This window comes from Mastomys coucha, unplaced genomic scaffold (genome assembly GCF_008632895.1).
Source record: "Mastomys coucha isolate ucsf_1 unplaced genomic scaffold, UCSF_Mcou_1 pScaffold22, whole genome shotgun sequence".
In the NCBI taxonomy this organism is placed as follows: Eukaryota; Metazoa; Chordata; class Mammalia; order Rodentia; family Muridae; genus Mastomys; species Mastomys coucha.
Window position 1 is genome coordinate 163,426,471 of NW_022196905.1, and position 14,113 is coordinate 163,440,583.

Sequence of the window (14,113 nt, forward strand, 5' to 3'; positions counted from 1 at the left end):
CAGGCTGGCCTTGAACTCAGAAATCGGCCTGCCTCTGCCTCCCAAGTGCTGGGATTAAAGGTGTGTGCTACCACTGCCAGCTTGGGTTGGGTTTTTCTTTAAATGGATAGAAGGTACCCAGAACAGATGAAAGGGAAGAAATATAAAATAATAATAAACTCTAGTTAGCTTACTAGAAACTGCACAATAATGTCTATTTATATGTCCAGTAGAAAACTACCAACTATTTAGCTTTTAGAGGTCACTCTAAAACTTGGAGTTTGTTATGAAGCTGAGCTGGTAGAATACTTCCTCGTATACACCAGACCTTGTAGTCTACCCTAGAACCAAAAAACAAAACAAACAGAAAACAAAACAAACAGAAACGCAAACAAAGAACAACTCATTTTTTCTCCTTCTCGTGGCCTGGGGCATCAAGTTTACTTCTCAGTATTTGTTTATTTATTTATTTATTTGCTTATTTACTTATACATTGTTTATTTGGTTATCTGAGACAAGGTCTTTTGGTATAGCCCTAGCTGGCTTTATATTTACCCGGTAGCACAGGCTGGCCTAGAACTTATAGCAGTCTTCCTGCCTCAGCCTCCAGATCCTGGGGTTACAGGTCTGTGTGTCATGTCCAGCTCTGTTGTATCTTACATTATTGGACCGAAAATCACTTTTTGTTTTGTTTTGTTTTTCGTTTTTCAAGACAGGGTTTCTCTGTGTAGCCCTGGCTGTCCTGGAACTCACTCTGTAGACCACACTAGCCTTGACTGCCCAAGTGTTAGGATTAAAGGCGTGCACCACCACTGCCCGGCTGAAAATCACTTTAATAAGATATGCTCTACACTTACAGAAATTCATTTAAAGTACTCAAAAGTCCCACAGGTTCCTTATCTCCCAAATGATAAGGTAAGAAGAAAATAATATAAGATGGCCTATATTCTAGGTACTGGGAGTCAGTTGACATCTTGGAATTTTCCCAACAAACGAAAATGTAATAAAGATTTTGTCACAAAAATAACTTTTATAAAATATAGTAAAATAAGAAAGTAGAAGTTTCTGTAAATATAGATTTAATATATAATATGGAAATAGAAAGAATGCTTGATTAATTTCTCAGACATTAAAGATATTGATTCTTTAAACATTCATATATTCAAGGTATGCAACTTTCTCCCTAGGAAGATAGCACACAGCTCTCTCAAACTGTGCTACAGTTATAGTAATAAAAATACTATGGTATTGGCACAAAAACAGACACATTGATCAATGAAATAGAGCTGAAGACCCAGACATAATTCTACACATCTATGAACATCTGATTTTTTTAGAAAGAAGCCAGAAATATACACTGAAAAAAGACAACATCTCCAACAAATGGTGCCGGTCAAACTGGATGGTTGTATGTAGAAGAATACACAGAGATCCATACTTACCACCCTACACAGAACTCAACTCCAAGTGGATTAAAGACCTCAACATGATCTGGCAGAAGAGAAAGTAGCACATGAAAGGACTTTCTGAACAGAACACTGGTAGCACAGACACCAAGCTCACCAACTAATAAATGGGAACTCATGAAGCTGAAAATGTTCTGCATGGAAAAGGACAAAGTGACAGCCTACAGAACGGGCAGTATTTTTACCAACTACACATCCAATAGAGGGCTAATATCCAAAATATATAAAGAACTCAAGGAGCTGGTAAGATGGCTCAGCGGGGAAGAGCACAGATTGCTCTTCTGAAGGTCATGAGTTCAAATCCCAGCAACCATATGGTGGCTCACAACCACCTGTAATAAGATCTGATGCCCTCTTCTGGTGTGTCTAAAGACAGTTACAGTGTACTTATAATAAATACATAATAATAAATAAATCTTTCAAAAAAAAAAAAAAGAACTCAAAATACCAGAGAGGACTCAGACCTGCCACCATCCAGTGCAGGCAGGGCAGAGGATACCCAGAGGACACTGCCCATTGCCACTTGGCACCTGTCAGGTGGAAGACACCTAGAGGCCCGGGCTACGATGATAAGTATGTGGTGGAGAGATGAAAGAGAAAGAGAAGCAGATCCATGGGTAAACAATGAAGAGAGGTGAAACTAGAGACTCAGGGGCAGTGAGGAACAGCCAGAGAGGCCCCTTGAGACCATGGTAAGGTCCTGACCTGTCGGGTCTGTGGACTACTGCTGAAGACCATGTCCAGGTCTATGAACATTGCAGCAGCAAGGATCTGTGTAAATGTCCGTGATCCATGTTACCACCAAAGGCCATTCAGACATCCTTGTGCTGAGCCCAGGCTATGTTGATGTCCCAGAGCTGCACAGACCTGACTCCAGACCTCACCTGAGCAGTACAAGAGAGCTCACCTCTACGGTGTGAGCCTGAAAGAGCTGGCCTTGCCCCTCACAAGTTGTGGCACTGAAGAGAGAGAAGACCTGTACCTCACAGGGAGTGTGAGGCCCTGATGTGTGTAGACAGCACAGAAGATCTGGCCCTGGTGGTATGGGGACAGATGAGTGAGCCGAAGGGTATGAGCTTGGGCTAGCTGGCTCCATTCCCAACCTGGGCAGCTTGACAGAGCTAGCCCTGTTGACTTGGGCATGAGAGAGTCAGCCCCTAGGGCATGAGAGCAGGTAAGAGCAGGTGAGCTAGCCCTTCTTGTCAGGGCACTCCCAGAGACCTGGCCCTGGTGGTACAAGTGTGAGAGAGCTAGCCCCAGTTGCAAAAATCTGGGAAAGCCAATTTATACCCTGCCAGAGTGTTGCCACTGTCAGGAAAGATGGCTCCGCACCTCACCTGGACAGAGCAGGAGAGCTGGCCCTGATAAGGAGGGATCTGGAAAGCTGGTGGGCTGACCAACTCACCTACCATCCATCCCAGATCTGGGGCTTTGAGCTGGCCCACCCCAACATCTACCCCATCCATGAAATCTTGGAGCTTGAGAAGAGGCCAGTCCTACAGAACCAAAACTGCAGGATCTCCATGACACAGGGCAACAACAGGAAATCCAAGAGGAGTCTGGATGAGGATCCAGTGTTGATGGTGTCGCAGAAGACAGGGGCCTTGGATCAGGATATCCAAGAGGAGTCTGGATGAGGATCCAGTATTGATGGTGTAGCAGAAGACAGGGGCCTTGGATCAGACCAATGACTCATAAAATGAACATTTACAAGTAAACCTGTTTGGTAAAAAGGTATACTGTATGACACCCTGTGACACACTGCAGCTTCCACTGCAAAATGTTCTGTTTGTTTTTTGGGGGAAAGGAGGTGCAAGGGAGAAGGGCAGATATGGAGGGGTGGGAAGATGAGTGAGATGGGGGTGAGTTCTATATTTTGATCAGAAGGCAGCTAGAAGACTGACTTCTAGGCAGTTAGGACCTTCTCAAAGCTCACACTTCCTCCAACAAGGCCACACCTCCTCCAACAAGGCCACACCTCCTCCAACAAGGCCACACCTCCTCCAACAAGGCCACACCTCCTAATAGTGCCACTCCATAGGCCAAGCATTTTCAAACCACCACATCCATTCCCTGGTCCCCACAGGCTTCTTTAGATATATGATTTATAAAAATACTATATAATTCTCTGGCAATTAACACATGCTGTGGAGCAGTGGGAAATTTAGTACAGGACTTCTTCCTAAGGCTTCTTTCTCTATTGCCCAGAGCCTTGCCTGTCACTGGCCAGGCAAGAGGGAGGCTTGGAGCAACTTTTATTGAACCAGAAAAAGAAAGTCATGCCCTCAGAAAGAAAAAACTTTTACACAAGCAATTATGCTTACACACAATCATTATTCAATGATGAATTACATATTCATACATACATTCATACACACATTCACCCTTTTGTTGTGCCCAGCCATCTGTCTCATCATCTTACAAACTTACACATACACACACACACACACACACACATGCACACACACAAACACATCCCTATACTTACATATGCATATATACATATTTGGTGGATGGGGCAAAAGGCCAAGCACCAGTTCAGAAAGAACACACTCACACTAGATGAAAAATAGGCTTGAACCTTTATTGCATAGAGAAAGAAAAAGTCTCTGCCTTTCTATGGCTAAATGAAAGAAGCCCAAGCCTGTAAAAGAAGCCCCGTCCTTGTCAGGAGGAAGCTGGCCTCGCTTGTATCCTGCTGTCTGTCTGCTGTCGCATCTGCCTCTGTTCTGCTTCTCTTCTCTTCTCCTTCATCCCTTAATGTGACTGTCTGTTCTTAGATTTTGTACTTATTTAGGAGCACAGATCACATGGTATTCCAAGCATCCTTTTTTCTTCTTCAAAAGTTCTCAAGTTCAAATATAAATTCAAATCATAAATTTAACAAGAAGTAACATGTTTACTTTGTTTATCTTCGCTTACAAGATGTTTACATGTGTTTCCATTAAGACTAGTTATCTATCTAAACATTCATTATCTTCTACTAGTTCCACAGGTTCAACAAAAGCTTGAAACTATAATTCTACGCTAGCACGTTTCTGTCAAGAGACAAATCATCTGCTTAGTGTCTCGTTAGTATTAAAGCTTTATATGACTAAATCCAGTCAATACGTATCTTCTGTACTTGACCTACAATAAGCCGTTCACTCCCAGTCAGAGCTTTTAGTTATCGGATAACAGTTTTGCAGCCTAAAGGAATGTTTTTCTTAATCATAAATCTGTTACATGCCTGCTTTCTATCTGAGTGCAATTAACTCATGATACATGAAGGATTAGAGAGTCCTAATGGCAGCCCTTTTATAGGGATTTTTATAGAATCATTATTAGGAATTAATAAATCTATTTATCTACATAGCACTGCTACAAAATGAGTACATTTCTGTTGATCTGCAGAAAATCTGCCCAATAGGGTGGGCTAATGCCAAGGAATTGCTATTACTAATTTAATAATGACAGGGAAGGCATATCAGCTGCGAAAACCAATCCTGAGACAAGATTTCTGAAAACCTTGCAATTCAGAATTATCCGTTGCGGACCAGGCAATACAATGCATCATCTCCAGAACATCACTTGTATGCTTTTAGCTTCTGAGATAGCTCCTGACACGTTTGCTTATATGTGGTTGTCAACTGCTAAGTCATTGATAAGTGATCTCCAATCCTCACAACCACATAGGTTAGGTAGAGTTAGGCACTAGGAGGGAGGGATGTACCTCCCTAGGAGGGGCAAATGGAACAGAGAGTTATGGATGGTTACAGGAGGGGGGGCTGCAATGGGAAAACCAAGTGGGGAGGGGGAGGGGGCAAGTGATAGACTAGAGAGGAGGAAAGCTAAAATGAAGGCCCATTTGGGGGGACATATGGAATCCTAATACTGAAGTAGCTTCCTAAAATACATGCATATATGAAAGCAATCTAAGTGGAGTCACGGAGCAATGGAGGAGACAGCCTCAACTAGACTTCTCGTCAAATGAAGCTTCTAGTACATCTAATTGAGTTGTTTGCCAAAGGTGTACCATGGTAACCCCAAAACAGCCCAGTCTGTCGCCAAGGCTATTGGTTGCTATCTACAAACTGATTGCAAGGCCCTATTGCAGAATTCAACACCTAGACAAACTCACTGTACATGGAGAAACTGAGTTGGTGCCGACCTAGAGCCTTCGCCTCTATGAACCTGTGCTCGTAGTACCAGGAGGTACTCTGCATGCTGCCAGAGGAGAAAGGCAAACGCCCACCAGGTTACAAACCCGTCTATCTACAATGGTGACCCAACTGCAAGATATGCTGTACAATAGTGGCACAAAGCTCATGGGAGTAACCAAACAATATCTGATGTAAGGCCTACTCCATGAGATGGAAGCCATCTCCATGAGATGGAAGCCATCTTGCTTGGGTGGTCAAGTACCTCGAATGGACAGGCCAGGGACCTAAGAGAAAACCAATTACTACTGTGCTGCTAAAGGAATATAGTAAGGAAATGACTCTCAGTGACATTCTGCCATACTCAAAGATCAGTTTCTTCCTCAGCCACCATTGCAGAAGCTTCCTTCTGCAGTAGAAGGGAATAAATACAGAGATCCGCAGCCAGACAGTGTACAGAGAGGGAGAGACTTTCCAACACTCAGTCCTAAATAGGGTGTCTCTATCAAATCCTAAGCAGAGGTCTTGTGCACCATGTATAAGATGCTGAGTTCTGTGCCCTGAGATCAGGTTGCAGTCTAGACATGGACATTGTATTGACCAATGTGCTATACAGAATGTTCCCTAATAATCTCTGATTGGGTGGTAGAAGGCTGGAGCCTGTGACTGGGCAGGAGAGAGAGGAAGGCAGGATTTGAGATCGAGTGGGGAGTCTCAGGTAGGGACCACGAGGGAAGGAGAGAGGAGGTTGTAAGAAGAGCATCACCAGGAGGCAGGGTGAACCCTGAGCATGTGGCCAAGAGAAGCTCACCCCGAGGATACACGTAGAACAGAGCAAGTAGGCAAGAGTCAAACTGCAAGTAACTCGGGACCTATGCTTAGGATGTAGGTTAGCTCTGAGTAGCTCAGAACCTGCCCAGCATAGTGCCAGCGGCTTGTAAGTAAAATACCAGGTTTCTGTGTCTTTTATTCAGGAGCTAAACAAGATAGAGTGTGTCAGCAACCTACCATAAAAATCCTTCAACCCAGCAGGACATATGAACTCAGCCTGTGGCAACATGCACAGGGCATGTAAAGGTCTAAAGCAGATGGGATCCCAGTACTGAGAGGGGAAGTGGATATAAGCCTCCATTCCTAACCCAGAAGCTATCTCCAATTGATAACCACTTGCCAATGAAAATTTAATTTTCTCTAGTAGACTCTCACTGGGGAAACAAACCACTTTTAAGGGCAAGTTCCATGCCCAGCAGTAGACGGCCAACACAAAATGAACTTGAAAGACCCCCAGAACTGGGGAGATCCTTACTCAAGTCTCGGGATGACACGACCACCCAATGACTCATGAGAGACCGAACTTGCTGTAATCACATGAGGTTTATTGGGGATACTGGTACCGGGGTTAGTCTCATGACCTTGCCAGTCAGAGGAGTTCGACCCGGAACACAAGAAGTGTAGGGTATTTAAGGGAAGCTGGGGGCGGAGAGAGAGTTACCAAGGAAACAGAACATAAAAACAGTGGAAAATTTCAGAGGTGACCCAAGGTGTTCAGTTAGGGAGGGGAACACATTCATTCTAGGAATGTAATCTTCATCTACTGGTTGACAGGGTGGAGAGTCTCATAAACCACTAGACCTTCATTCTTAGTTCCGCCCTCATTGTGGATCATTCAGGAGGGGCAGGTATCAGGAACCAGAGCCCTGAGGCTCTGGGTTCCTGGAACTGGCTATTTTATATTTCTGGCTGGCTACATTGGCCCTCCATGTCCTTTTACGTAAAGGTTATACACCATACATTTGTATTAAATGCCCTCATTTTAAATTCTAAGATTCTCCAGCCTTTCAAACTCAACGGTAGGCGTGGAGGGTCTTTGCCTCAAGGGTTTTGTTTTGTTTTGGTTAACCTTACAGGCCCTTTGCATATATTTGTTGGGGGGAGGGGCTATGAGCCTAACCTTTAATGGCCGAACTAACTCCCTAGCCCAAATATGAAACATTTTAAAGTTACATTACTAGTTATGTGTGAGAAGAGTCTCGCACACATGCCGAGGCAAGTGCGTGGCAGTCAGAGGACAGCTTGCAGGAGCTGGTTCTCCCCTCTACTGTATGGGTTCTGGGAACTGAACTAGGTCATCAGCCTTAATAGCAAGTGCTATTAAGCCATCTTTTTCACCCCATCTGTTATTTAATTTTTTAATTTTAGATTTTTTTATTTTACTTAGATGAGTGTTTTGTCTGTGTGTCTGTAGATATATACGCCATGTGCATACCTAGTATATTTGGAAGTCGGAGAGGGCACTGGGTTCCCTGGAAGTAAAGTTAGAGATGGTCGTGAGCACCATGTATGTGCTGAGAACTCGACCTAGGTCTTCTGCCACAATAACAAGTGCTCTTGGCACCCTCAGCTGCCTCCCCAGCCCCCGTCTCAGGGTTCTTTCAGAAATGAAGTTCATCCTACATGAGATACAAAGGCAAGAGATACTTTCTCAAGAAAACATATTCTTAAAAATAGACTCTATTTCAATTCAACTGCCAAGAATATTCACGGTTGTAAGATTCATATTTTTCTACCAGAAATGTGATTTGCATAGCCTAGTATGTGGAACGTTATAAATTTGACACCCCTTGAACATTAGAAGTAGGTTTACCTGGTCTTCACTGAATAACACTCCCCGCTGCCTCTGGATCCTTTGCATGAGATCCCCTCCGTCACAGTATTCCATTACAATAAACAGCCTGCTGTTCTCTGCAAGAAAACAACATGAGTTGGTGCTGAGAGCGTTTAGATATCAATCAATTGCCTTTCAGAATCTATAAATGTAGACCACAACAGAAAAATGCAGTGCACAGTAGTGGAGGTGGCCCTAAAATGGACTGGGTTCTCATCCCACGGTACCACTAAGATGGACTGGGTTTCCATCCCATGGTACCACTAAGATGGACTAGGTTTCCATCCCACAGTACCACTAAGATGGACTGTGTTTTCATCCCACAGTACCACTAAGATGGACTGTGTTTCCATCCCACAGTACCATTAAGATTGACTGAATTCTCATCCCACAGCACCACTAAGATGGACTGGGTTCTCATCCCACAGCACCACTAAGATGGACTGGGTTCTCATCCCACAGTACCACTAAGATGGACTGGGTTCTCATCCCACGGTACCACTAAGATGGACTGGGTTCTCATCCCACAGTACCACTAAGAAGGACTGGGTTTCCATCCCACGGTACCACTAAGATGGACTGTGTTTCCATCCCACGGTACCACTAAGATGGACTGTGTTTCCATCCCACAGTACCATTAAGATTGACTGAATTCTCATCCCACAGTACCACTAAGATGGACTGGGTTCTCATCCCACGGTACCACTAAGATGGACTGGGTTTCCTTCCCATCGTACCAAGAAGAAGGACTGGGTTCTCATCCCACAATTCCTTTACATTTCCTTTTAGCTTGTTTTGCCTCATTGAGCTTTGATAAAGGCTATTTCTATATAGCCCAGAAAGTTAATGTCAGTTGTCAGTCTGACAGGATCTAGAAGCACTTGGGAGACAAGCCTTCTATGGGAGTTTCTAAATTGGATTAATTAAGGAGAGAAGACCCAAGCTCAACGTAGATGGTACCATCCGAAGTGGTGGAATCCTTAACAGAATGAGAGGGCTGAGCACAGAGAGATGGTTTGAAGCCATTTGCAACAGAAAGGAAGCTTCATGGTACGGAGATTTTTGTTTATTCTGTTTGACATCTAGAGCCCTTGGTTTAGAATATGCTTAGCACCTAAGAGTTAATATTTACTGGTGGAATCATTTTGCCTTAGGAAAACATCACTTAATTCTCCTTATTTTTCTTACCTAGCTTTAAATTCATAAAACCTCATCTTTCATACTAGATAGTTAATCTTGAGTAAATCAAAAGGCTTATCTGGGTGGGCAAGACATGATCATATGACTACATCAATCTGAGTGTGGAGGTCAGAGACACAAGTGGTTACAGATTTCCAGCTCCGTTCCCTAGCCACGTGGCCCGTCACAAAGGTTTACCTCTCCTGGTAGAGAGTGGCCCCTAGTTAACAGCCAGTAAGAGGATGGAAACAGACATCAGCCCATGATTCTTTCAGCTGGAGACAAGCTGTTGTAGGACCAGCAAAGCTTGTATTTACAGGTTCTCATAGACCAGTAACTCCAGGCTCTAAGACCCACGGCTAAGCCTGTGTTTTAAGTACCAGCAGGCTGCGAAGCGATGTAAAAGGGCAAAGAAGGTTATTTATACTCCGAGTGGCCTTAGCTGTGTCACTGTATCCATTGTGAAATGTATCTTCCAAATTCCATCTTACATGGAATAAACGTGTACTCCCGTCTATTAAAATGGTCCAGTTCATTCTCTCATCCAGCAACTGCATATTGAGCATCTACTGTCTGCACATGAGTCCCTAGATTCATTAAATTGATGTGTGTGTGTGTGTGTGTGTGTGTGTGTGTGTGTGTGTGTTGCTAGGGATCAAACCCAGGAACTCATACACACTACACAAATTATTCTACCGCTGAGTTGTATTCTCAACCCCTAAGTTTCCTGTCTAAAGAAAAAAAATTAAACAAATATATAATAATGTATAGTCATAAAGAGACACACATATTAGCAGAAAAGTGCCCTGGGGAGCTATTGAAGGCACAGGGCTTGGGAAAGTCTGAGAGTGAGGATTCAGCTAGACAAAGGACTTCAATAACAACTCAAACTGTGAGGAAGAGAAAGATGGGACCAGTGGATAGAAGTGTGGCACTTTCTTCCCTGACCACCTTTAACATCATTCAGAGTTCAGGGTGTAATTCAACTACACAGTAACCTGAGATCAGCCTGGGATATGGAAGATGTCATCTCAAAAGACAAACCTCACCAGACAGGAAACAGAGACCATTTAACTAAACAGGAAAACGAATGCACTTATAAAATTTAATAAATACACAACTCGGGAACACATCTTTTCTAAAGATTTTTAGTTTATTGGGATGCCTTAATGATAGAAAAGTCTAACCTTGAAATGAGCTGAAGAAAGTTACAATATTGGGATGTTTCATCCTAGCCAGAAGGATCACTTCATTCTTTGAAGCTTCTTTTTCCTGGAAGGATATCAAAGTTATACTGAGAGGCAGCATGTTTTATACACGTAACTTACTTACAGAGGCCACAAATCCTGCTCACTCCCACGTGAAATCCCCCAAGATGCCACTGGCTTTAACGTCACTTTTAAAACTTAGCTCTTGAAGGCAGGGCCTCTCTGGAATGAGCACAGTGGCTCAGATCTAACCATTTAGTTTGTCAGTGACAATTATAGTCAAGAAAATTAATAACCCTGGGAAAATGTTATCATCCTAAAAACTGGAAACTGGTTACATGTGATGCATGACTGTATTCCCAGCTACCCAGGGACAGAGCATCCTGGGCAACATAGTAAGATCCTGTTTCAAGAAGTAAATGCAAATTATAAATAAACTAGTAACTAGATTTTTAATCATTCTCTAAGCATCTGTGACTTACTTTATCCTCCAGCATAAGGAAATTCTTCCTAAGACATAACACTCCAAGAGCAGTCACTGCTGAGGAGGAAATGGTCCTATGCTACAAAAGCCAAACCCCATAGTCTGCATCTCTTCATTTTAAGAAATAAGGTGTACATGCCTGTAAAGCCAGCACTCTGGCAGTCTGAGGCAGGAGGATTCTGAATTTAAGGATGCCCTAGTTGGCCCTACAAAAGGAGATCCTGTCTCAGAACAGAAACCAAAGCTGGTTTCCTGAGGCTGGCAAGAGGACCTGGCAGGTAAAGGGCACTCGCTGCCCAACCCAGTGAGCTGAGTCCATGCCTGCTGCCCAACCCAGTGAGCTGAGTCCACGCCCACTGCCCAACCCAGTGAGCTGAGTCCACGCCTGCTGCCCAACCCAGTGAGCTGAGTCCATGCCTGCTGCCCAACCCAGTGAGCTGAGTCCATGCCTGCTGCCCAACCCAGTGAGCTGAGTCCATGCCTGCTGCCCAACCCAGTGAACTGAGTCCATGCCTGCTGCCCAACCCAGTGAGCTGAGTTCACGCTCTGGATCCCACATGCTCACATGGTGGATGGAAAGAACTGATGCCCTCACATCATCGTCTGACCTCCACATGTGTGGCATATCCGCACATGCATACATACGCACACAGCAAGTGAGTAAATGTAGAAAGAAAACAATCTTATGATTTAATTTTAGTTTTATAATTTATTATTCTATTTGTCATCCAATAATAATATTTTTTAATTGTTTTGGTACCTATGCATATACCCCATATCTGTCTCCACCCCCACCCCCCTCTTTCTCTAAGGGATTGCCTCTTCTATGTAACTCAGGCTGGCCTGACCCGGAACTGATATTTCTCTTGCCTTAGCTTCCAGAGTGCTGGATTACCTTCCTCCATTCTCCCTAATAGCCTCCTTCTGTGTGTGTGTGTGTGTGTGTGTGTGTGTGTGTGTGTGTGTAGCTTTGTACATGTTAAATACACACTCTACCACTGAAACAGCTTAGCCAATATTTTTTAATTGACATTCTCAACCCTAGCTTCTAATCCAAGGTCCAGTGTCACATGACTTATTCTAAATAGCATGATCAGAACATGAATTTCAGATTGCAAAATGCTTTCTAAGTTATGCTACTCTGAAAAAAATATAGCTACCAGGGTAGTAGAAGTGGATGGGGGTGGGGGAGACAGCCGAGAGATGGTGTCTCAGTTAGGGTTTACTGCTGTGAGCAGACACCATGACCAAGGCAACTCTTATAAGGACAACATTTAATTGGGGCTGGCTTACAGGTTCAGAGGTTCAGTCCATTATCCTCAAGGCAGGAGCATGGCGGCATTCAGGAAGTGAAGGAGGAGCTGAGAGTTCTACATCTTCATCTGAAGGCTGCTAGAATACTGGCTTCCAGGCAGCTGGGATGAGGATCTTAAAGCCCATACCCACAGTGACACGCCCACTCTAACAAGGCCACACCTCCTACTAGTGCCACTCCCTGGGCCAAGCATATTCAAACCATCACAGAGAGAAAATGAGAACATGAAGTTAGGTTGGTAAGGGGATGAGGAGAAGCTGGAAGAGGGGAAATATGATCAAAATGTATTGCATGACAAAGACAAGAACCTGCTTCCACCTGGAGTCTAATGCACTCTAGGCAAGTGGTCTACCATTGAGATACAGCCTCGATATTCTTTTTGCTTTGTGTTTTTATTTTCTAAAGATTTGTTTACATATTTTTGTACAGTGTTGTCTTTGCGTGTACACCTATACACCAACAGAGGGCATCAGATCCCATTATAGAAGGTTATGAGCTACCATGTGGTTGCTGGGAATTAAACTTAAGAAGAGCAGCCACTGAGCCATCTCTTCAGACCCTGCTTGTTATTTGTGAGGCAGGGCCTCAGTAGGTTGCGTAGGCTGGCCTTGAACCTTCCTGAAGCCAAGGCAGGACAGGCCTTGCATGTGCTATCCTCCTTGCTCACTCTCTGGAGTAGCTGGGACTGCAGGTATATGCCACCGGGGCCAAAAGTTTTATGTTTTTATGAAGTTGGCCTAGGTCCCTTTTCCTTTGTACCTGACAGGGAGAATCTGGGGCCATGGTTGGGGCATTGTTCAAAAGATGATTTTTTTTTTTTTTCATTTGAGACAGGATCTCTCTACATAGCCCTGGGTATCCTGATACTCACTATGTAGACCAGACTGGCGTTGAACTCACAGAGATCTGCTTGCCTCTGCCTCTGGAATGCTGAGATGAAAGGTGTGCAACACTATGCTCAGCCTAAATAAATGGTCTTTTAAGAGAAAGAGAATGGTAACTGGCCGTGATTGTGCATGTCTGTAGTAATCTCAGCAGTGGGGAAGCAGAGGCAGGAGGGGCCTAAGTCTGAGATGAGTGTGTCTACATACCTAATCTAGACTCTGCCCCTAGAAAGAAAGAAAGAAAGAAAGCTAGAAAGAAAGGAAGTAAGGGAGGAAGGAAGGAAGGAAAGAAGAAAAAGAAAGGAAGGAAGGAAGGAAGGAAGAAAAGGAGGGAGGAAGGGAAGGAGGGAAGGAGGGAGGGAGGGAGGAAGGAAGGAAAGTAGAGTAGAAGGAAAGAGGGAGGGGGAGAGGGAGGGAAGGGAAGAGAAAGGGGAAAGGAGGGGGGGGAAGAAACCCAGGAAGAGAAGGGAAGCACGGGAAGGGTCTGCTAGGCGTGTAGGTTGCACAACATTTGTCCAGCATAAAGACAAGTCCTTTGTTCAATGGGGAAAGAGAAGAGCCCAAGAAGATGAATGCAACACATGTTCCTGGGATGGGTTTCAAGGGCATTAAAGAAGGTCGAATCAACTGAACCTTAAAATTCACAACTGTGAAAAAGGTATTTGCTTTCATGCTATATTAAAATTATGGGGGTTGCCCACCTGCTCAGAGAAGGGGGTGGGGAATGGGGAAAGGATTGGGGAGGGGCAAACCAAGAGGGTAGCAGTGATCAGGATGTAAAGTGAATAAGTAAA

General features: G+C 44.0%; 1 protein-coding gene across 5 annotated transcripts in view; it reads right to left on the reverse strand.

The window, feature by feature from the left end:
- Nek5 (NIMA related kinase 5) overlaps window positions 1–14,113 on the reverse strand; it is a 64,885-nt gene that overhangs the window by 47,439 nt on the left and 3,333 nt on the right. For all 5 annotated transcript variants that reach the window (XM_031339235.1, XM_031339232.1, XM_031339231.1 and 2 more), the window contains exons 3-4: window positions 10,616–10,700; window positions 8,229–8,326 (exon numbers count right to left, since the gene is read on the reverse strand). In XM_031339235.1, coding sequence (XP_031195095.1) covers window positions 8,229–8,326; window positions 10,616–10,700 — 183 coding nt within the window. The remainder of the gene's footprint in view (window positions 1–8,228; window positions 8,327–10,615; window positions 10,701–14,113) is intronic.